Source organism: Phalaenopsis equestris, unplaced genomic scaffold (assembly GCF_001263595.1).
Source record: "Phalaenopsis equestris unplaced genomic scaffold, ASM126359v1 Scaffold001289, whole genome shotgun sequence".
Taxonomy (NCBI): domain Eukaryota; kingdom Viridiplantae; phylum Streptophyta; class Magnoliopsida; order Asparagales; family Orchidaceae; genus Phalaenopsis; species Phalaenopsis equestris.
In genome coordinates, this window is record NW_018165728.1 from 195,099 (window position 1) to 217,224 (window position 22,126).

Consider the following 22,126-nt stretch of genomic DNA (forward strand, 5'->3'; position numbering starts at 1 on the left):
TTTTTTTCTCATTAAGTCTATAAAGAATATAAAAAAATTTAAGGAAATTATTAAATTTAGCTTAACTAAAAGAGTAATTAAAAAATTGAAACAAAATTTAAAAAAGACAAATGATCGAAGCAGAGCTCACGAGATCAAATAATTAAAGATTATCACATCCAAGATTACCAAACATTCAATAATTATATAAATATTGGTTGTAAGACCAGATAATATATGTGGTTGAGTGTGTCAAGTGTGCTATAAGACCAAGAAGCATTTGTGGCTGAGGGTATCTTGTAAGTTTTAACACCAGATAATAGGCATAGTTGACTGGGTTGAACGTGCTTTAAGACCAAGTATCTTTGGTTGATTGTGTTGTGTTGGCTTTAAAACCAGGTAGTACATGTGGTTAAGTGTGTCAGATGTGTTGCAAGACTAGGAAGTATCTATGGTTGAATGTATGGTGTGAGCTTTAAGATTAGGTATTATCAATGTTTAATCATGTCATGCGAGCTTTAAGGTCAGGTAGTATCTATGGTTGAGTGTGTTATGCGAGTTTTATGAATAGTTAGTACATGTGATTGAGTGTCGGGTGTGCTATAAGACCAGGAAGTAACTGTGGTTGAGTGAGTCTTGTGGGCTTTAAAACTAGGTAGTATTAGTGGTTGATTTTGTCGTGCAGGCTTTAAGATCAAATAGTATCTGTGGTTAACTGTGTCATGTAAACTTTAAGACAAGCTAATATATGTGGTTAACTGTATCATGTGAGCTTTAAGTTCATGTAGTATTCGTTGTACAACATCCAAAAATTGCAAAAAAGTGGGAAGAAGCATATGAATCATGGTTGATGATAAGTTAAGTTATTCGTTTTTTTTTTCCAACATTGCTCAATATAACATTGTGAAAAGCAAAAACATCAAAACTAACATTACATACAACATGCACAATATCATTACCATATAAAACACATCAACATTTAATTACAAACACAGGCAAGACCAAAAGCCACATAGCCACGAGGAAGAAAAGTAGTGATATAAATGCATACGAGTTGACTTATATGTATGTGAAAAGTCCAAATATAAACCCACCAATGCTCGCACATTTACGAACATACCACACAATTCCTAAGAATATCATATGTAATTTTAGGACCATTTACATACACTCCATCCAATTGTTATGACATTTACATACCAAACACCTAAAACTTATATTTTAAATTCATACTACTTAAATCTTCCATTTCATATCAAAATTAGCTTCATTTTAGCTTACAAAAAAGTGAGAAACACCTTTTCATGTATGGGTGATGTGTCATGTAAGCAAAAATTGAAATTTAGTTCGTGGATGAAATAATAAGTAGGAATTGAGCGGTTTTATGTAAATTCATTCCCATCATAAAATGACAAACACGATACAACTTTCATATCACATGGTCAAGTCGTCATGCACTTGCTTAAGCAATTTCATACAGAAAAGATGGGGCATTTACTTACATACGACTTGATTCTTATGTATATACATATCAAACAACTAATCTTTTTAAAGTTATATAACCCAAAACATTTCATATCATATTAAAAATATCATTATTTCAAATTTGAAAAGTGAAATACACCTTTCAATACATAGGTAAAATGTCGTATATATAAAAATTATAATTTAGATCATATATATGTGCGTGCATAAGAATTACTCACAAAGCATGGATTGCACATGACAAATCCTTTAAGGACATCACCTCCCAAAATCCAGTACAAAACCCAAGAAATTAATTCAAAACAATTACCAAATCATAAATTTTGCTCATATAACATGGATTGAACAGCACAAAATCCTAAAATCATAGTAAGGTAGCATATAAATACAGCCAAAACCAGAGCAACGAACCTGACCTAAAGCAACCCCAATCACAGCCAACCGAACCCCAAGTAGAGGAACCCCAAACATATAACAAAAAAAGTTGCATACAGAGTACACATTTCCTCTGAACTGATATACAACGAACACAACTCTTATGTGTTTGCAAAGCACAAATCTAAACTTTCAGTATTACACAGAGAGCAGTGCAAATACACAACAAACCACAAAAAAATTGTAAATGAAATATCAATATGCAAATTCGAAGTTTATAGCATGGAATGTAAAACTAAAATAGCATGGAATGCCCGCCTGAAACAAACAATTAAACATGCCCCCGCACAGAGAAGACTCAGATTTTGGAGATCCAACGAGAGGAAAGAAAAACAAGAACAAAGCACAAGAAAGCTTCTTCGTGTGACCAAAACAAAAAAGAAACAATGAGATATATACAGATGAATCAAAGGCAGAAAGAAAGAAAAAAAAAGCGGCTCATTGGTATGTCCTCACAAAGAAGATGTGGGAGAAGCGACAAAGAACAAGGGTATTATTGTGGATAAAACGGGGAAATAATAGAAATGTTGAAGGTCGGTGTTATAATTTACCCATCCCGTCCCAGCTCAACTCCGCCATTTACAAATACTAGTTTTGTGAATTTTAAGAAAAGCAGCTAAACTGCAGGCTCTCAAACACATCATTACCTGTTTTACAAAATTAAAAGAGAGTGAAAGGTGATTGTAAAGTTGTGGTGGAGAGCAACTTCTTGAATAGTTACGATAAGAATTATAAATATATATTTATTCTAAAAAATCAGAGAACAAATTTTTATAACCACCACAATTTAACAGGTCAGGTTGAAAAAAGTTGCTTCTCGCTACAGAAATTTTTATAAATTAACAAGAAAACATATACTCGAACAGAGCTGTGATGGCGGCCCGAAACTCAAAGCAAGTAGAAAGTTGTTCTAAATAGACCCTAAGTCTCGTACAATGTTGTGGTTTAAGACATAAATTTTTCTAAATGTGTGTTATGATCTCCAAATCAAAAGAGATTTACTTGAGACAAACATGAACAAACTTTACTAAATCGTGTTTAACTCAATTTGGTTACAAGTAATTCAATAATTAAATAAATAATATTTATTAAAACCTATTTATATTAATATTTTATATTTTATTAAAAAATGCTAAAATTTGTTATTTTTTAAAACTTTAGAGCTAAATTTGAGTTGAATATGAATCACAAACAAGCAAGAAAAAATTGAAACATGTTAAACAAAAACAAACCATTCACAGGTCATTTCATAGGAGTCAATTTCAAACAAAAAAAAATTAAAAAAATTGAAAACAAACAAAGGCTCAACTCACTCAAATTTAACCGTTCACACCCTAGTGATATAACAGGTGTTTTGAAAAGCAAGGCACTTCCAAAAAAAAATTTAAATAAATAAATAACATTCCAATGAATCTAAAATGTAGTTATGCAGGAAAAAAAATTATTAATAGCTGTAAAAAAATCATATTTTAAAAAAATATCATTATGTATTGTAAAAAAAAAAATCAAACATCAAATTTCTAGTCGCTATCAAAACCTACGAAAATGATCGCAAGAAGCATCTCTCATCATAAAAACTATTTTTTTTAAAACAAATGATTTATACTCAAATAAAAATGAGGCAAATATCTCAATCAAATTTAAATTCAAGGAAGAACTCATTGCTGAAAAAGGGCTACAATATCCAAAAATGAGATCATCGATGCAAAATGTTTAAAAGCAATAATGCTACAAAAGTAGTAGTGTACCGTTGCGTATAAGAAGGTCAAAGCTCAAACCTCTTGAGCGATTCTGCTTGGGAGAGAAGATATAGAGATGCAGGCATTATCTAAAGCTGGTTCAAGCCCAAGATCTATCAGTCAGTCTTTCTCCAGCCTTGCTATGTACTGGTCATAGAACTTCCCTGCTTTTTCAAGATCTCCAAGCTCAGTGTAGCAGTCTGCTATTGCTCCATAGGCCTCGGTTATGCCGGAGTTTTCGCCAACCTTGCTGGCTATTTCGAGAACTTTGGAGTGATCTGGCTATTTCGAGACCTTTGGAGTGATATTTTATGGCTTCTTTGTACTTGCCTTGCCTCTGCAGAGATGCCCCTGCAAGACAAAATAATTAGCATGATCATGAATGAGTTTACAAATTCGTCAAATCAGTTGTAACTGAAAACTGAAATTCATAAAATGAAACCAATCAAAATTTTGATAAAATCAAACTGGCTGGACCTAAATAAATTTGGTTTCAACGGTTCACTTGTGGACAAATCGAAATTTAATTGTTAGTTGGAATTGGGTTACCAACAAACAAAAAATTACATATCTTACATATATCATATCGATTTACTTTTATGAATTATTCATTTAATTTTTTATTTTTTGTTTTTTTGGTGTGTTCAATTAAAAGCCGAATATTAAAGTCTTAAGAATCAATAAACAAAATGCATTTTTGAAACCGAATTGAAGCAACCAAATTTCTTCGGTTTGGTTTGATTTTTCCGTTTTTACCAAATAATGCACTTCTAATCGTGGAAAGCTCAGTGCATCAAATATCAGGGAAAGCTCTTTATATTTGGTGCAGTAAATATCTGCCTGTAGGCTCTAGATTGTGTATTCAATTCCAAACTCTATAATGGTTGAAAAAGTTCCAATTTAACTGATTTTTTTTTATTATTGGCATCTTTGTATGAAAGAAGAGATTGAAAGTGCAAAAATACTTGAGAACAGCATCTCCATTTGAATCTAGAAACAGAAAAAATACGATGGAAAAGAAATCTTGAAATATTATATTGTTTTTCCAGAAACTTATATCATATTACTACATTTTAAAGAAAAGAATGATATTATTAGACACTGAATACTACAATAGTGTATGATTTAAATAAGGGGCATTTACATATATACCACATAATTCTTATAAAATTACATATCTAACACCTAAACTATTATTTTTACATTTGTAACACGGTAATAATATCATTTTTAATAATAATTAAGTTATAATAATAATTATAATAACAATAATTACCTGGTTACGACATGTTTTTGCAGGTGTCGTCCGTGTCAAGACCCGGCCAGGGACTTGTAATTAACCAGGACGGAAACGGGCAATCGGATGATGGGAACTAATTTACCTTGTTACTAGTTGTGTGCTTCATTTATAAACATATTTATTCTATCGCTCATCTTTTAATCACTTAATTAATTGAAAAAGCTAGTTTAAAGTAACAATGACCAAAACAAGTCAATAAATACTCATATTCCTAAACTACAACCTACAATAATACAAAAAATAAAATAAAATGCATGTCAATTAAACGTTTAATGAATAAGATTAACATTCATATATTATCAATGAATCTTACTATATCAATAACATATCAATATCGTTTTATATCTGTAAAACCGTGACAAGAGCATCATCTAAGAAAATGTATCAGTTAAGATATTTCAATATCAATATCATTTTTCATTTACGTGCACGGATACCTTAGTGTTCTCCTACTAGTACCTTAAAAGGGTGATTCCATCATAATCAATTATGCACATACAAACATACAATAAAAATATCACTTCTTTAATAATAAAAATTCCATTCTCATTTGCATAGTTATTAATATACTTGTACAAGATTTAATATCTACGATAATTTAAACGAATCTGAGTACATAGGTCATTTCTACAATACGAGCGAAATTCAATAGAACAATAAGTTATCACTATGCAGTGCTATAAAAGTAACAAAAAATGCATTTGAAATAAAATATTAAAATATCAAAAGAATATGAGTGCTCATCTTGATGTTGATTAATTTTGTTATTTGATTTGTCCCGACGTAGACTATTCTAAAATTAGAAGCCTAAATATTGGTGCTCATATTACAAAATTTTAATTAGTTATCATTTTAATTAACTATTAAATTTATACTATTTAAGTAATAAATTTTGATTATTTTACTTTATGAAATCCTAATTAAATTCACTAATTAAATATTTAATATAAACCTAAAATTTTCCTCACTGAAGTTTGAATGGGTCAATCTTCCTCCTTTCTGCTCGCACGCTTCACCTTCATCTTTCCCCTCTAAATCTGAAGTTATACGCCTTGAGTTTAATTCAAATGAGAATAAAAGATAGCAACCATCTGACAATGAAAAGCATCTCTATAAACTCAGCATAAGTAATATATATATATATGAAAAAAACCCAAGGGCTAATATATTAAAGAGAAAAGATATAGATAGGTTGTATGAGTGGGTCTAAAAAATAGACACCCAACCCACACGGTACAACACATACAAAAAAGTCAAAAAGGATACATATAAAAAATAAATAAAACTCAAACACAAGGGCACAGAAAAGGTGAGGGTCATCCCAATTTAGTCATACCCTTGCTTCTAGTTCTAGGAAGGGATCCAGCTAACAAATTGGTAAGGCGCATACCATTATCCGAAGTAACCAAAATATCATCCATAAGATTCCTGAGCTCAAGTAGATATCCACTCTTCTTCTTCCTCTTGTAAGTGTAAACCTGTCATTCCTCCGAAGAATCAGTCTGATGAGATGGTAGAGTTGTAGCAGAAGGAATTAGCAGAAGGAATCCCAACCGTAGTACCCACAATAGGTTCTAGTATATGTGAAGTATTAGTTAACTCTACACCGGCTCTACTCCGGATACTTCCTGAAGATATGAGCTACGAGGTTCTCCTGATTATCAGTCTGAACCCTAACATTTGCAGATAATAGTCTTTCAGTATTGCTTTCTATGGGGTTTGAAGGTGCCAATGTCACATCAATCGCAGAAGATGGGGGGGGGGTGGGGGGGGGATGGGGCGGTCCATTGGCAACGGACACCTCCTGTTCGGTAGTATCTTCCCCAAGTGGAACTAAAATGTCCAGAGCAGTGGGGTTAGCCCCACCCTTATTCACTTGAACCTTGGATTTCAAATTAGGATGGAACTTGTGGCATTTATTAAGGGTATGCCCAAACATCAGACAGTGAGTACAATATGAAGGTCTGTATAAAAACCTTATCATTTCTCTCGGTCAAACCTTATCCATGAGAAAACTTCGTCTTCCTCCACCCCCCAACTCATTCCGTCTTCTCCTCCTCTGCACGATGTTTTCTTCAATGATTGGCACGATCAAAGCCCTTACCTGAAGACACACAACTCGCTCCTTCCTCCTCTGTGTGTGATACTCGGCTTGTCTCCTTCGCACGGGGCTCTTTCCTTCCCTTTGAGCGGTCGCACGACACCAACACTAACTTCTCCTTAGTTGCTCGAAACTAATGCCGATAACTCTTGCCTACCTTCTACTCGACAACGACCCCTCTTGCACCTGATCATGATGTCTCTTCTCTCGTCTCTACATGTAAGTAAATCTCGCCTTGTCGCATTATTTTTATAGAACAAACTCAACTTCTAGGCTCTGCCCCCTCACTTCCTCTCCGCTTTGTTCGGTTTCCATGATTCCTCGTTTATTGTTCTCCCCTTTTTGATTCATCTCAGGTAGGAGAGTTGATTCCTCTCCAGCTAAATGAAACGAAACCTTACCAATTTCCCCACTTAAAAAAATTTCGTCCTCGAAATTCATGATCAAACCTCAAGTTATTTTTCATTAAGTAGGTAGATATTAGCTATCCATGAAACTAGGAATCATTTACTAAGATGAAAAAGTAAGCATTATAAAGATAAAGACTCGATACAAGACGACTCAATTATATTTCGGATAAAAAAGTTATTGAAACAAGAAAGTATGTTAGGAAAATACCCTTATATAAGAAAATGCTAAACTCATCAGGTTTAATCAACATCAGCAGCAGTAGGTTCATTAGGCTCACTATTAGTAAGAGAATATATCCAAGGTCGAACAAGTTATCTTGGTTGACCTTGGGTAGGAGCTGAAGCTATAGACTCAATTATTTTCTGCTCACTTGCAACCTTCTGTGAAGGAGCTCCACATGATTTATGATCTTCTGCACTCTTTTGGCCAAGAGATGGATAATACTGTGCTATATGATAAGGTTGACGACACCAATAATAAGTGTTAGAGCCTCTCAAGCATTTACCTTTATGTTGTCGTCTGCATTTAGCACAAGTGACTACATCACCTTAAGTCGTACCTTTGCTAACCCCACCCAAATTATTCTTGAACTTCTTCCCATTAGATTACTCTGATTCATCCACGTGTCCTCCTTCATCAATACTCTTCCTTATGTGTGCCTCCTTATGCTTTTGAGTAAACTGATAGTTGATCTCCACTCTTTTAGCTTGTTCCACTAATATCAACTATTCATCGATCGTCAGAGGCACCAATAGTTATCCGATCAAATCCTTTAATCCTGAAAGAAATTTATAACATTTTTCTTCTGCAGTAGCAATCAACTGTGATGTATACCTTATCAGCGCAGTGAATTCTAATTCGTGCTTTGTGACTCTCTTCAATCCTGACCTCAGCTTGATGAGCATGTCCTTCATTTGTCTTCAAACGAATAGAAATATAAACCACTCTTTGAATAACTCTACGAATTTCTCTCAACTAACCATCAAGTGTTGCCCACACCACTACCTTTCAACTTCTTCATCCAACACAAAAGTATCTAACGACACTCTCCTTTCATCCGGACAAACCATACTATCTAATATCTTCTCTATCATCATTAGTCAATTATTGCTTCAATTGAGTTATCAGTTCCATTGAACAAAGATGGACATAAATTTTGAAATATCTTCATGTGCTTAACCATGGTGAGTGTGCACTTTCGTTGAGTTATAATATGAACTCCTAAGTCAGACGAGTCATCGTCTCCATCATGTGTGTCAGAACATCCAAGCTCATGTTTATAGTAGGTTGTACTTCAACGTTTTCTAGCAGATTCTCTTCTTCTATAATTTTGGGTGTATCATTATGTATGAATAGATACAACTTTTAATTTAACTTATTTTTAATTTTTTTATTATTAAAAAGATTTTATAATTACTCTATTGGCTCTTTCATCAAAATTTCATTAATTAATCATAAAACTTGCACTCTGATATCAGTTTTGTCACAGTCCGACCTGGGGCTTGCAATTAACCAAGGTGGGAACAAACGGTCGGATGATGAAAACTATGTTTTCTAGATTCATTTAGTATTTAACGAATAAAAGAACTATTAATCAAATTAAATTAAAGCAGTATAATTAAATTTAGCTTGTTACTGATTGTCTAGATCTTCAATAAACATTATCCCTTCTATCACTTTTAATCACTTAATTAATCTGAAAAATTATTTTAAAATAACAATGAGCTAAATAAGTGAATACTCATATTCCTAAACTATAGTAATACAAAAAAAGAGAATAAAATGCATGTCAAATAAACTTTTAATAAATCAAATTAACATTTGAGATATTATCAACGAATCTTGATATAACAATAGCATATCAATATGATTTTATATTTGTATAGCTCTCACAGGAGCACCGTCTAAAAAAATGTATTCGTTAAGATACTTTAATATCAATATCATTTTTAATTTACATGCACGAGTACATTAATATTCCCCTATTAGCAACATAATGACGTAACTTCATTATAGTCAATCATGCACATACAAGCATACAAAATATATTATTTTCTTAATAATAAATATTTCATTTTCATTTGCATAACAGTCAATATACTTGTATAAGATTCAATATCTACGATTATTTAAGCGAAGGTGAACACACAAGTCATTCTTACAACATGAATAAAATCTAATACACTCATAAATCATAGGCAGCAATGATATAACAGGAAAAGTAAATGTATTTAGTTGAGAAGAAAAAAAAATGTTACAATATCAAAAAAAGAACTCATCCCGATGTCGACTAAATTGTTTTGATAAATTGTTTTGTCGCCAACTCTTTTAGAATTGGAAGACTAAACATGAATATTTATATTACAAAATTTTAATTAGCTATTAAATTTACATTATTTTACTTTATAAAATCCTAATTAAATTCATTAAATAAATTTATAATATAAACCTAAACTTATATTTATTGAAGTTTGAACAGGCTAATCTTCCTTATTCTGCTTGCACACTTCACCTTCATCTATTCACCTCCAAATCTAAAGTTATACATCTTGAGTTTAATTCAACATAATTTATCAACATAATTTACGCACTCATAAAACACACACACACACACACACACACACACATATATATATAATGTGTGCTAGATAATTCATATTGGTAGAGTAATAGATTATCGCCTTAACATTGTATGAGGATTCAATACACACTAAGATGAAAAAAAAAAAATTAGCAGACATCAAAACTTTTTATTTGGAAAACCAGTTAAAGGAAAAAACCATGGAGTCTGATCCAGTTGAGATCCAGTATAACTTGGTGATTACAGTTACAACCTCTAGTCCCACAGGCGGGAAAATATTATACAATCCCTCGAGTTACAATGACTGTACGCGAACAAACTTGTCGCAAGGAATGGGAGATGACCAATGGTGATAGAGGGCGGATGATGTGGGTGAGCTATGGTGGTTGAAAGAGATCGGCGGTTGCAGGAGTGATGATGAACTTCAGCTACTTCTCCAAGCTTCAATCTCTTTCAGGCTTCAAGCTCTCTCTCTGCCTTATTAAAGAGAGGGTAGGGCTCTATTTATAGCTCTAATTGAAATTAATTAAGGAATCTAGACCACTCTAATTGGATAGCCCGGAGAGATTCCCGCGATTGGATATTGTTTGATGGATATTTGAGTACCTTAATGATGTCGGAATTGAGCGATCTTGGGTTCATTAGATTCGTCTTGTCGAGACGCTCGATTCGACTTAAAGCTTGCCAGATTTGACATCCGTTTGACCTTCCAAACATGCCTGCAAATTTTTCAAAAGTGGTTTAATGGCTTAATCTAGGCTTGATTTAGCTAGGATTGGATCGATTTTGGTACTGTTGAGCCCGTCTCATTGAACTAGTCAGTTTGGCTGTAATTTTACTAAATTTGGAGCTCTGGATGACTCGATCAAAGTTTGAAAATTTATTGTTCAAAAAATTGAAAAGATACTTATGATCTGAGTATATGGGTGGGTTAGGCCACTTTTGACTGATCTGAAATATCACTTTGGAAAGTGGCTTAATAATGGGTAAGTGGCCAGAAATTATTATTGGTGGTTGACTTAGGATGTCTACTTATGATCTAGAGTATATGGGTGGGTTTGGATGGTTTACAATGGTGTTTAGGATTAAGGAAGAAGACTAGGTTTTAATATGCTCTTGCTTGGTCAAGAGCTATGAAGAGGTGTTTGGAATGGTTGTGAGGCTTTAGTTGTTAGTTTGTTGATATTATAAGAAGCTTAGGACATGGATAGAGTGGTGAAGAGTTTAAGAGAAATTTTTATGAAGGATTAATGAATAACATAAAAGAAAAGCAAAGAAAATATCATTAAAGAAAATGCAACACTTGAAGCGCCAAGCACCAAGCAACAAGAGAGAAAGTTCGCACTCAAATATTTCATTCAACAATTGATCCAAAGAATTACATATCAGTCATATTTATAGAGATTGCAATAATACAAACTCAATAAAAAGATGAGAAACTTTTTAAGGGTGGTAGGTGACGATTAATGAATGAAGGTGCTAGCCACCTTCCTAATTTAATATTTTTTTTCTTTTTATGACAACTATAAAAGACTCCAAATTTGAAAATTCATACATTCTAGAAACTGAAATTGAAATATAAATAATTAAATACAAATTCAAATATTTCTTCTTGATATGGCTCTTGTGATGGGTCTTGAATGGGCTCTTAATTGGGCACTTTCTTAGGCTCTCACTTGGGCGCTTGTAAGTGGACATTTGACTTCATTTCAATGATGTGCTATATCAACTCCTTAGTTTCAATTGAACTCTTCTCCGTAAATTTAAGAATTCTTGTACTAATTGTGGCTAAAGTCTCCAAATTAGCGCGGGTGGTCAACCATGTGTCTTCAATGGGTGACTTATTCTTCCACGAACTAGAAAACGATGCTCAGCAGCTCATTCAAGGGGTGCTTCATCAGTGATGATACCTTCAACTTCAAGAAAAGAAGGATTTTGCACCTGAGGAACAATATCTTCTACTAAGGATTTAGTTTGAACAGGTGGAGGTTTTCTAACTCCTTCATATGATAAAATATTTTCAATATTAATAACAGGATGGATTAGCATATCAACAGACAAATCAAGGTGATAAACATTAGTTCCAATTTTTCTAAGAATTTTAAAGGGGACACAATCTCTCACATGTAATTTCTTAAGCTTAGTGGTGTGATACCACTCAGGATGCGAATCAAACATAGTCTCCTTCTTTAAATTCACATGTTGATCTAATATGATTTGCCTTAGAAGCATACTTGTCATAATTAAAGTAATTTGCTTTCTTATGGTATCATGGATGGTTTGAAAATCTTTGGCAAATGAAAATGCAAAATCAGAAAATGCATGAGGTGGGATGTCGGCTATATCAATGGGTCGTTTGAGATTTTGGCCATAAACAATTTCAAAAATGGTGAAGTCTTGGTTTTCCAAAAAATAGTACTATTATATGCAAATTCAGATGTAGGTAGATGCAAGTCCCAATTTCCTAAACTTTTCCTACGAGGCATCTCAAAAGATTTCCTATTGTTCGATTAACTACCTCAGTTTGTCCATTTGTTTGAGAATGAAAGGCGGATGAGAATTTTAATTTCGTACCTAATAACTTCCAAATAGTTTTCCAAAAATATGAAACAAATCGAACATCACTATCCGACATAATGGTTAAAGGTAGGTCATATAGATGTACAATTTCCTTAAAGAATAATCTAGCAATGTGGGAATCATCATTGGTTTTAGAGCATGGCATGAAATGGGCCATCTTTGAGAAGCAATCAACTATGACAAATATGTTATCATGCCTTGAGCTGTGCAGGGTAATCCTAAGATAAAATCCATGGAAAGATTTTCCCAAGGCCTATAGGGTACTGATAATGCAATATATTGACCAGATTTTGTTTAATGGCTTTTGCTTGTTTACAGGTCAAACATTAGGCTACTAATTTTTTAACATCTCTCTTAATTGAAGGCCAAAAAAATCAACTTCCTATTAAACATATAGTTTTATCTTTTCCAAAGAGTCCATCTATTCCTCTATAATGAAGCTCGAAGATTAAAAATTATGTAAGTAAAGTTATAGGAATACAAAGTAGTTTTACCTTATATAGATATCCACTGATAATAAAGAATACTTGTTGAAGAGACAAATGTTTATCTATGTTTTCCATATAAATTAGATTAAAGTCAGAACACATAAAGAACTCATCTTTGATTCAATCAAATCCTGAAACTTTTAGTTCTAGAGAGATTATAGTTAAAATTACCATAGATAAGGCATCAACAAGTTTATTTTCAATTCCAGGTTTATGCTTGAAAACAAAAGAATAATCTTGAAGGAATTCGACCCATTTAGTATGTCTATGGCTTAACTTTCATCGAGTGTTAATGAATTTTTGGGCGTGATGATCTGCGTTAAGAATGAACTCCTTATGTAAAAGATAATAACGCCAGTGACTTAAAGATTGAATGACAACATAAAATTCCCTATCATATGTCAAATATCGTTGTTTAATGCCATTCAATTTCTCACCAAAGAAAGCCATTGGGTGATTTTGTTGACTAAAGATTCCACTAATTCCAATGCCAGAAGCATCACAAGTTACCTCAAAAGCTTTAAGAAAATGAGGTAGCCTAAGCATAAGGGTAGAGGTTATTAAAACATTAACGTGATATGATGTTTTTTTTTTTTGTTGCATAAGTCCAATGAAATTTCTCTTGTTTCAAAATATCAGTTACTGAGGCAACAGAACTGTATTAAAGCCTTTGAGGAATCTCCTATAAAAAGTAGCTAGGCCATGAAAATTGTGCCCATCAGTGAAATTCTCAGGTGAGTGCCAGCCTACGATTGCTTGGACTTTGGAAGGGCCAGGCTTGATTCCAACAATGGAAACAGTAAATCCTAAGAAAATCACCTCAATTTGTTAGAAAAAGCACTTATTCAAGTTGATATGCGATTGTTCTCTCCTGAGGGTTTCAAATACTCGCCGAAGGTGTTCTAAATGGTCTATCTCACTTGGGCTAAAAATGAAGATATCATCAAAATAGACAACCAAAAATCTTCCTATACAAGGTTTTAGAATAGTGTTCATTAATGTCATAAATGTAGTTGGAACTTTTAAAAGTCCAAAGGGTATCACCAACCATTCATAAAGTCCACCGGAGGTATTACAAATAGTTTTTCACTCATCTCCTAATTGAATCCAAATTTGGTGATAACCACTTCTTAAATCAATTTTAGAAAAAAAAATTGCCCCTGAGATTAAATTCAACATGTCATCGAGCTAAGGAATGGGAAATCTATACTCAATAGTGATCCTATTATGATCTGACTATCAATACACATCCTCCATGTGTCATCTTTCTTTGGGGTGAGTAATGCTTGAACTGCACAAGGACTAAGACTTTCTTGAATAAATCCTTTCTTAAGTAAGTCCTCAACCTGTCTCTTTCATTCAATAAGGTTGGGGAGTTGTGAACCAAGGATTGAGTCAATGACGTGTTGATTGGACCTGGGGGGGGTTAACCTATCAGATAATTCATCAGAGTAACCTATCAGGTAATTCATTAGGTGCAACATCACTAAATTCAGAAAGAAGAGTTGAGACCACAAAAGGTATGTGAGTCTCATTAGATTCAGATATTACTTCTTTCACATGCAATAAATGTAGGAGGGGCATATCAGAAAACTCTTTTTTACTGTTCCAAATCCAACAATTTTTTTTTAGAGTTGCTAGAGCAGGCGAGATGTTGGAATTAAGATCAGAAATGGTAACGTTGTCCATAACAATAAGATTTGTCTATAATCATTAATTGGAGCTTAGCACCTTTCTTAAGAGTGGGTTTAAGTTGTAGATCAAAATTAGTTTCATGAGGTGCTATGGTGGGTACATTTTCTAAAGGTTTGACAAGAATGAGCTTAATATTTTTATTATTATGTTTAAAAACATAAGTATTTTCTTTATCATAGTGGATTACATTCAAGTCATACAGCCAAGGTCTATCAAATAAGATGCGAGCAATATCCATGGGAAGGACATCGCATCATATTTGATCTTCATAACTACCAATCTTTATAAGAATGAGACACCTAGTTGTGATGGTAGAGATGTATGATTGACCCAACAAACATGAAAAGATTAAGGATGTGGTTCAGTCTTAAGACTTGGCATTCATCGGTTGAGATGGCATTCATTGTAATTCCTCCATCAATAACTAACCTACATCTTCTCTCATTACAAACAACATGCATACTGAAAATATTCTTTCTTCTCTAATCCTTAGTTTAATGTTTTGTAATAGTTAAGCATCTCATTACAATTATTGGAGGGTCATTAAATAATTATATGTCATCCTCAGAAAGAAATGTGTCATCATAAACTTCTTCCATGTCATCATCAATAGGATTTGCAATTTTGTCCATGAAAATAATTTGGGTTTTACATTGTTTTGCATATTACTTTTTTTTGTGACATTTAAAATACATGATATCTTTATTATTTCTTAAGCTCCCCTCAGTAAGAGCTTTAGAATGTTAGGTTTGATTACTATGATGAGTGGTCTAACAACAGGTTTATGCAAAGAAGTTTGGGATTTTTCCTTTTAATTTTTAGAGAGAGGTGGATTTCCTTCGATTTTCTACTAACAAAGCATAATGGAATGCCTCTTTTAGGGTATAGGTGTCAAATAAAGGAACTTCATTTTTAATGTCCACCTTAAGACCAATGACAAATTTATTAGCCAATTGTCAATCGTTGTCAATGCAGTCAATCCTAACAATCAGGTCTTCAAATGTGTTCAAGTATTCAGTCACAGGAAAACTACCTTGCCTTAAAGTCAATAATTGCCCATATAATTTTTTATCATGATGTCTAGGACAATATTTAGTTCTTAGCAACTCCATTTCAATCAAAGTGAGAAAGTTCCTTCTTAACCTCCACTCCTTAGCTAATGTATTATTCCAATAACTTTAGGTATGACCAGTCAAACTCATTTTGACAAATGCAACTTTTTGATAATCATTCATCTTATGTCAACCAAAAAGATCATCCATTTGGACTAACCAATCTAAGAACTTATTAGGATCATGGAAGGTGTTTCAACTTTAACTACCCTAGAGAGGTCATTAAAGTCATCATTATTCCATAAAGATGATTGCTTCTACCTCCATTCCTAAGAATAGGTTGTCTTCTATGAATTTGGTGGTCTCTTAGCTCTAAGTATGAATCATTTTCTTTTAATGGTGTAAAATGAATTTGGGCAGACGGTGTGGCAAGGGGTTTAGTATTTTGAAGAAGACTTAGGACTATTTGCATTTGATCTTTTAAATCTTGCATTTAATTGTTAGTCCCTTCAAATAATTCTATATTCTTAGTATCACTTTCATGAATCCTAAGATCGAACAAATCAACCATTTGAATTAAATTTTCAAGTTGATCTTAAGAAACTAATTTCGGTCCCATGATGCTTTTTTTTGTTTTTTTTATTTTTTTTCTTGTGAAGAGAGATGAAAGGGAAAAGACTATAGATGAGAGAGAGCAAAAATAAAATATATATGCAAAATAAAGTGAATCTTCATCTACAAGAACTTTCAGGTGATAAGGGGGGTACAAATACCACTTACGTCCCAAGCTCTCATCAGGTAGTTTATACATTTTTGACAAAATCCTTTTTAGCCTCAAATACATTACCTTTTATACACAAACTCTCGTAAAAGAAATTTTAAATGCAATTTGTGTTGAATCTAAAACCTCAAGTCCTTGACATGGCAAAGTTCTTCAAATATAATGAGCAACTACTTTATCATAAAAAGTTAAAACAAAAAGTAAAGCAGAAAACTTAATATTTTGATCGCATCATGGTAAGGTTGTATTTCCTTTAAGTGGAGCACTCCCATAACAAAGTTTTCAATCAAGAAAAAAAAGTTTAGGGATAGATTCACACAAGGGATGCAAGTAAGGCTTTATAGTGGAGTTCACTAATTAAACTTCGTGCTTACACTATAGTTTTGCAAGAAATATACTAGATGTCCAAGCTATTAAAATAAAATAAATCTATCATTAGAAGAAATTCACTAAGCTCAACCTTCTCTTGAAGTAACTCATAAGCTTGTAGAGACAAGTCCACCACAAAGAATTTCTTCTTCGATGTCCAAAAGTTCTAACCAAATCAGCTCCTTCCCAGATTCGCTTTGATACCAAATATGATGGAGATGGGTGGCCTTTTGATAAGATAAAGCACTAAATTTGTTATTGATTGATTTTAAGTCTAAGGATGTGATGTGGAGGTTTTGATATAATGTTAAAAGATTTAAGAGGGAAGGACGGCTAAAATACCATGACTAGTATGGATAACGCTGGTTTGAGCTTATTCGAAATATCTCTTTGGAAAAGTGGGTAAGTGGCTAGAAATTATTATTGGTGGTTAACTTAGGACGTCTACTTATGATCTGGAGTAGATGGGTGGGTTTGGATGGGTCTACAATGGTGTTTAGAGTTAAGGGATAAGGCTGTATCTTAATATGCTCTTGATTGGTCAAGAACTATGAAGAGGAGTTTGGAATGGTTGTGAGGGTTTGGTTATTGGTTTGTTGATATTATAAGAAACTTAGGATGTGGATGAAGGGTGGTGAAGAGTTTAAGAGTAAGTTTAATTGAGGATTAATGAATAACATAAAAGAAAAGCAAAGATAAATACCTAAGCTCACCAAAGAAAATAGAACACTTGAAGCCACAAAGCACCAAGCAACAAGAGAGAATGTTCTCACTCAAATATTTCATTCAACAACTGATCCAAATAATTATATATCAACCCTATTTATAAAGATTAAAATGATAAAATTTCAATAAAAGGGGGAAGTACTTTTGAAGGGTGGTAGGTGGCTATTAATGAAGAAAAATGCTAGCCACCTTCCTAATTTATTTTATTTTTTTTTATGTGCAGCCATAAAAGCCTCAAAATTTGAAAATTCAAACATCTAGAAACTAAAATTAAAATTTAAATGATAAAATACAAATTCAAATATTTATTCTTGATATGGCTATTGTGATGGGCCTTGAATGTGCTTTTAATTAGGCACTTGAGCTCATGCTTGGGCTCTTGTAAGTGAACATTTGGCTTCATTTTGATGATGTGTTGCATCACCAGTGTTTGTTGGTCTTTATGACTTTTAATGAGATGATTGTAGATGATGATAGAATAGTTCTTTGTACTTCTTTGACGTTGCTTCTGAGGTTGACTTTGCATTTCCTTCTGATTTGTGGCTACTCAATTTTTAGGATTATGACGCCCAACATATGGGTCGTAGCTCTCCTATTTCAAAGGTGCATATTGTTGTCAACCTCTAAACTTCTGCCTTTTGAGGCTCTTTGGCTTCTCAAGCATGCGAAAGTCAGTAATCAAAGTAAGCACATGCACATTATATAAAAAAAGAATTGTGTAACTTTTGAGGCTCGTGAATTCTGAGGTTTGTGCCCTCATAGGCTTGTGATTTCATAGACTTATGTCTTCTAGGAGTTTGAAATGCGTTGATATCTTTTGAAACTTGTAGCCTTCTGATGGTTTAGATGTACATGTGTATTTTATGGACTTTGATGTATCTGTGTCTTCTAAGGCCTTCTCAGACTTGTGGCCTTATGAGTTCTTAGATGCACCTGTGCCTTCTGAGTTCTTAGATGTATCTATAACTTTTGAGACTTTTATCCTTCTGAGTTCTTTGATTAGAGACTCTGTCAACCACTTGCTCTTGTGGAGTCTTTCTAGTTAGAATCATATCCACTACTAGCTTCCCATCGAGACTTGCTTCTTGAGATTGTCTTTTAGTGGTACGATATCGTCCAGATGCAGCTTCTCGTCGGATCTTAACTCTTGGGCTCGACTTCCAGAGATACCGTATCTTCCAATAGAGTTTACCTCTTGAGCTTGACTTCTAGGGACACGGTAGTTTCTCATCGAGACTTGCCTTCCAAGCTTGTCTTCAATGAGCATATTGGCTTCCCATTGAGACTTGTCTCTTGGCAAGACTTTCAGAATATCGTATCTTCCCATCGAGTATTGCCTATTGGTCTTGACTTTCAGGGGTAACGTATCTTCCAATCGAGAATTGTCTCTTGGGCTTAACTTTGAAGGGCATGGTTGTTTCCTATCAAAACTTGCCTCCTGGGCTTGCCTTCTAGAAGCACTATAGCTTCCCATCAAGTTGGCCTTCCAGGCTCCACTTCCAGAGGTATGGTATCTTCCTATCGAGTCTTGTCTCTTGGGCTCAACTTTCATAGGTACGGTAGCTTCCCATCGAGACTTACCTCCTGGGCTTGTCTTCTAAGAGTATCGTTGCTTCTCATCGATTCTTACAACCTGAGCTCAACTTTTAGGGGTATGATATATTCCCATCGAACTTTTAGGGGTATGAGATATTCCCATCGAGTCTTGCTTCTTAGCATCGACTTTCAGAGGTATCATATCTTCCATCAAGACTTGTCAATTGGGCTCAACTTTCAAAGGTATGATATCTTCTCATCGAGTCTTGCCTCTTAGACTCGACTTCCAAGGGTATTGATGGATACCTTATCCGTCGCTTGCCCTAAAGGGAACTTTCAACACAAACTTTCCACACAAAATCTTTTGTGAAAGAATAAGAAAATTTCACTGAAAGACAGTTTAAAGCAATATAAAAAATCTCAAAAATAGAAATGAAATGGTTACCTACCTGTTTGGTGGATTAGAAAGAGTTAAATGAATACTTATAGTATATCTTTAAACAATAACTACCTTTGATGGATATTGTAACATAGATAAATAAAAAATAAGCACAAACTGTTGTTTTATTGTTCTCTTTTTACTGTTCACAATCTTTTACTAATTAATGTAACTTTTACAAAATATTTTAAAATAAAAATTATTGTAATTTAAAAATATTTTATCCACTGAGTAGTATAACTCACACCTTCAGTTGTTGATATTTTATAGAAAAACGAGAATACATATACAAACACTGAGGACCTCGGACTGATAGGTATTACACTTCAATTTTTTTGTTTTGTCATATGTTAAGAGTTTAAGTATGAATAAATTATTGTAAATTAAAGTTTTATGACATAGAATGGCTATTTTATGTTTTGAATCATTTTATCTATGAAATTAAATTGTTAGATAGTTTTCCTCTTTCTGACAGTCAGTTCTCGCCTCGATAATCTAACTCTTAGGTCGGGTCCTGACAAACACTCAAATCTTTTTTATCACATCAAAATATCGCTATTATTAACTTTAGAAAGTGAAATGCACCTTTTCAAAGCACATGTAAAATGCTATAAATACAAAAATGAAAGTTTATATGTTAGATGTGTAAATACAAAAAAAATGTGGTATGTATGTAAATTTTCCCATAAAATTGTCAATCATGTAATGCTTGTCCTCATGAAAAATCCCATGATGTTTATAGATGGGGAACAATTCATAACTTGGAAGGGAAATGAAATTTAGCTCTGGTGGATAGATGATAGATGACATTGTCAAAAGAAGAATAGCAATGAATGGGAAAGAGAAACCATACCAAGACCTCTTGCAGCCTTCTTCTCTTCAACATGATCCCCCAATGCCTCTGAAAGCTCTAGAGCGGTCTTAAACTCCAGAAATGCCCTCTCAAGCTCATGATTCCGCAAAAAATTTTTCCCTAATCTCAATTTTTTAATTAAATCTTCTTTTTTAGGGTCAACAACAACTTCTGATTCAGCTATCCTGCCAACTGGTGCATAGCTCAGCTTAGGAGCATAAGATTCTATTTTGGCTTGTCTTCTAAGTGCTGCATTGATCTGACGTAGCTGATCATTCAACCGCTTCAGCTCACCCCTCCTTTGTCGTGCAAGCAAACCTTCAAAATTATTTTCGGTTAAGTATAACAAGAAGGCACACATACTGATGCTTTAAAGTGTTCAGCAATAACTTACAGTTCTATATTTAAATAAAAAGAAACTTATTTTTTCTGATTTGGCACTTATTACAATTTTTTAAGTGTTCGGGTGGTGTTTCAAGTTGAGATTTTATATTATTATTCAATCTTTAAGGCATTGTAGATATTATCTGCTTCTTAGGTAGTTCATGTTAAATATTGATCAACATACATTAAAATTTATTAACTACCACAAACAAATTAAATCAAACGCATGCCAAATGGGTTGGATTTTTACAAGATTATTCCGCTGTCCTAAATCACAAGCTGTTATGAAAAATAAAGCAACAAAAGCTTTTACCTAGAGCGTCCCTTGTGATCACTTCACTTAAACTTTAAATCCCTGGCTTTGATAGACTTAAAGATGATTGTCGCATCTTGATTTTCATGTTATTTTTAAAGACCATAAGAACAAATTTTTCTCGTTTTTGAATGATTTTGTTATCATTGATAGATATTTTTATGATGGTAGATGTTTCCTTAGAACTTGTATGAGAGATTTGTTGATTGGTGAATTACTTTCTAGTGGTATTGCAGGGCATTTAAGGAAAGATATTTTTTATCGACCATCAATCAAAATAAATGTCAGTAAATTTTTTTATCAATGTCTAAACAACAGGTAGACCAAATTCAACAAACAAAGATTGGGCCAATACACAACACTTCCTGTTTCCTATAGGCCTTGGGAGGACTTATCCATGGATTTCATTATAGAATTTTCCATATCAACTCGAGGCTATAGAAGCATTTTTAGGGTGATTGATTAATTTTCTAAAAATGGCTCCTTTTCTTCCTTGTCATAAGGCTAATGATAAATCTCACATTGCAAAACAATTCTCTAGGTAATTTACCAAGTTACACAATCCACCATTCACTAATGTGCTCAACAAGAGTGTATGATCGTATCTAATTTTTCAAAAACCTTATGTTTATTGTTACATAAAAAATAAGTTTTCATTTACTTTTCACCCACGATCAATTGTGGTTGTCAACATGATCTTAAGAAATTTATTGAGTAGTAGATAAAAACATAGATACCTAGGATTCGCATCTTCTAACTTATAAATATGCATATATTATCATTGTTTCTAAAGCAACACATAAAGCATCTTTTGAAATTATGTATAGTAATAATCCCAAGTGCCCCATAATCTTGCATAAGTTCTATCTCATGCATATT

General features: G+C 33.3%; 1 protein-coding gene across 1 annotated transcript; it reads right to left on the reverse strand.

The window, feature by feature from the left end:
* Nucleotides 1–3,568: 3,568 nt before the first annotated feature.
* LOC110033787 (protein FLUORESCENT IN BLUE LIGHT, chloroplastic-like) lies at nucleotides 3,569–20,868 on the reverse strand (the record flags this gene model as incomplete). Its single annotated transcript, XM_020737882.1, is given in 3 exon segments — nucleotides 3,569–3,914; nucleotides 3,916–3,989; nucleotides 20,551–20,868. Coding segments are annotated over 3 exon segments (548 nt in total), but the record flags the coding sequence as incomplete, so codon positions are not given.
* Nucleotides 20,869–22,126: the final 1,258 nt, after the last annotated feature.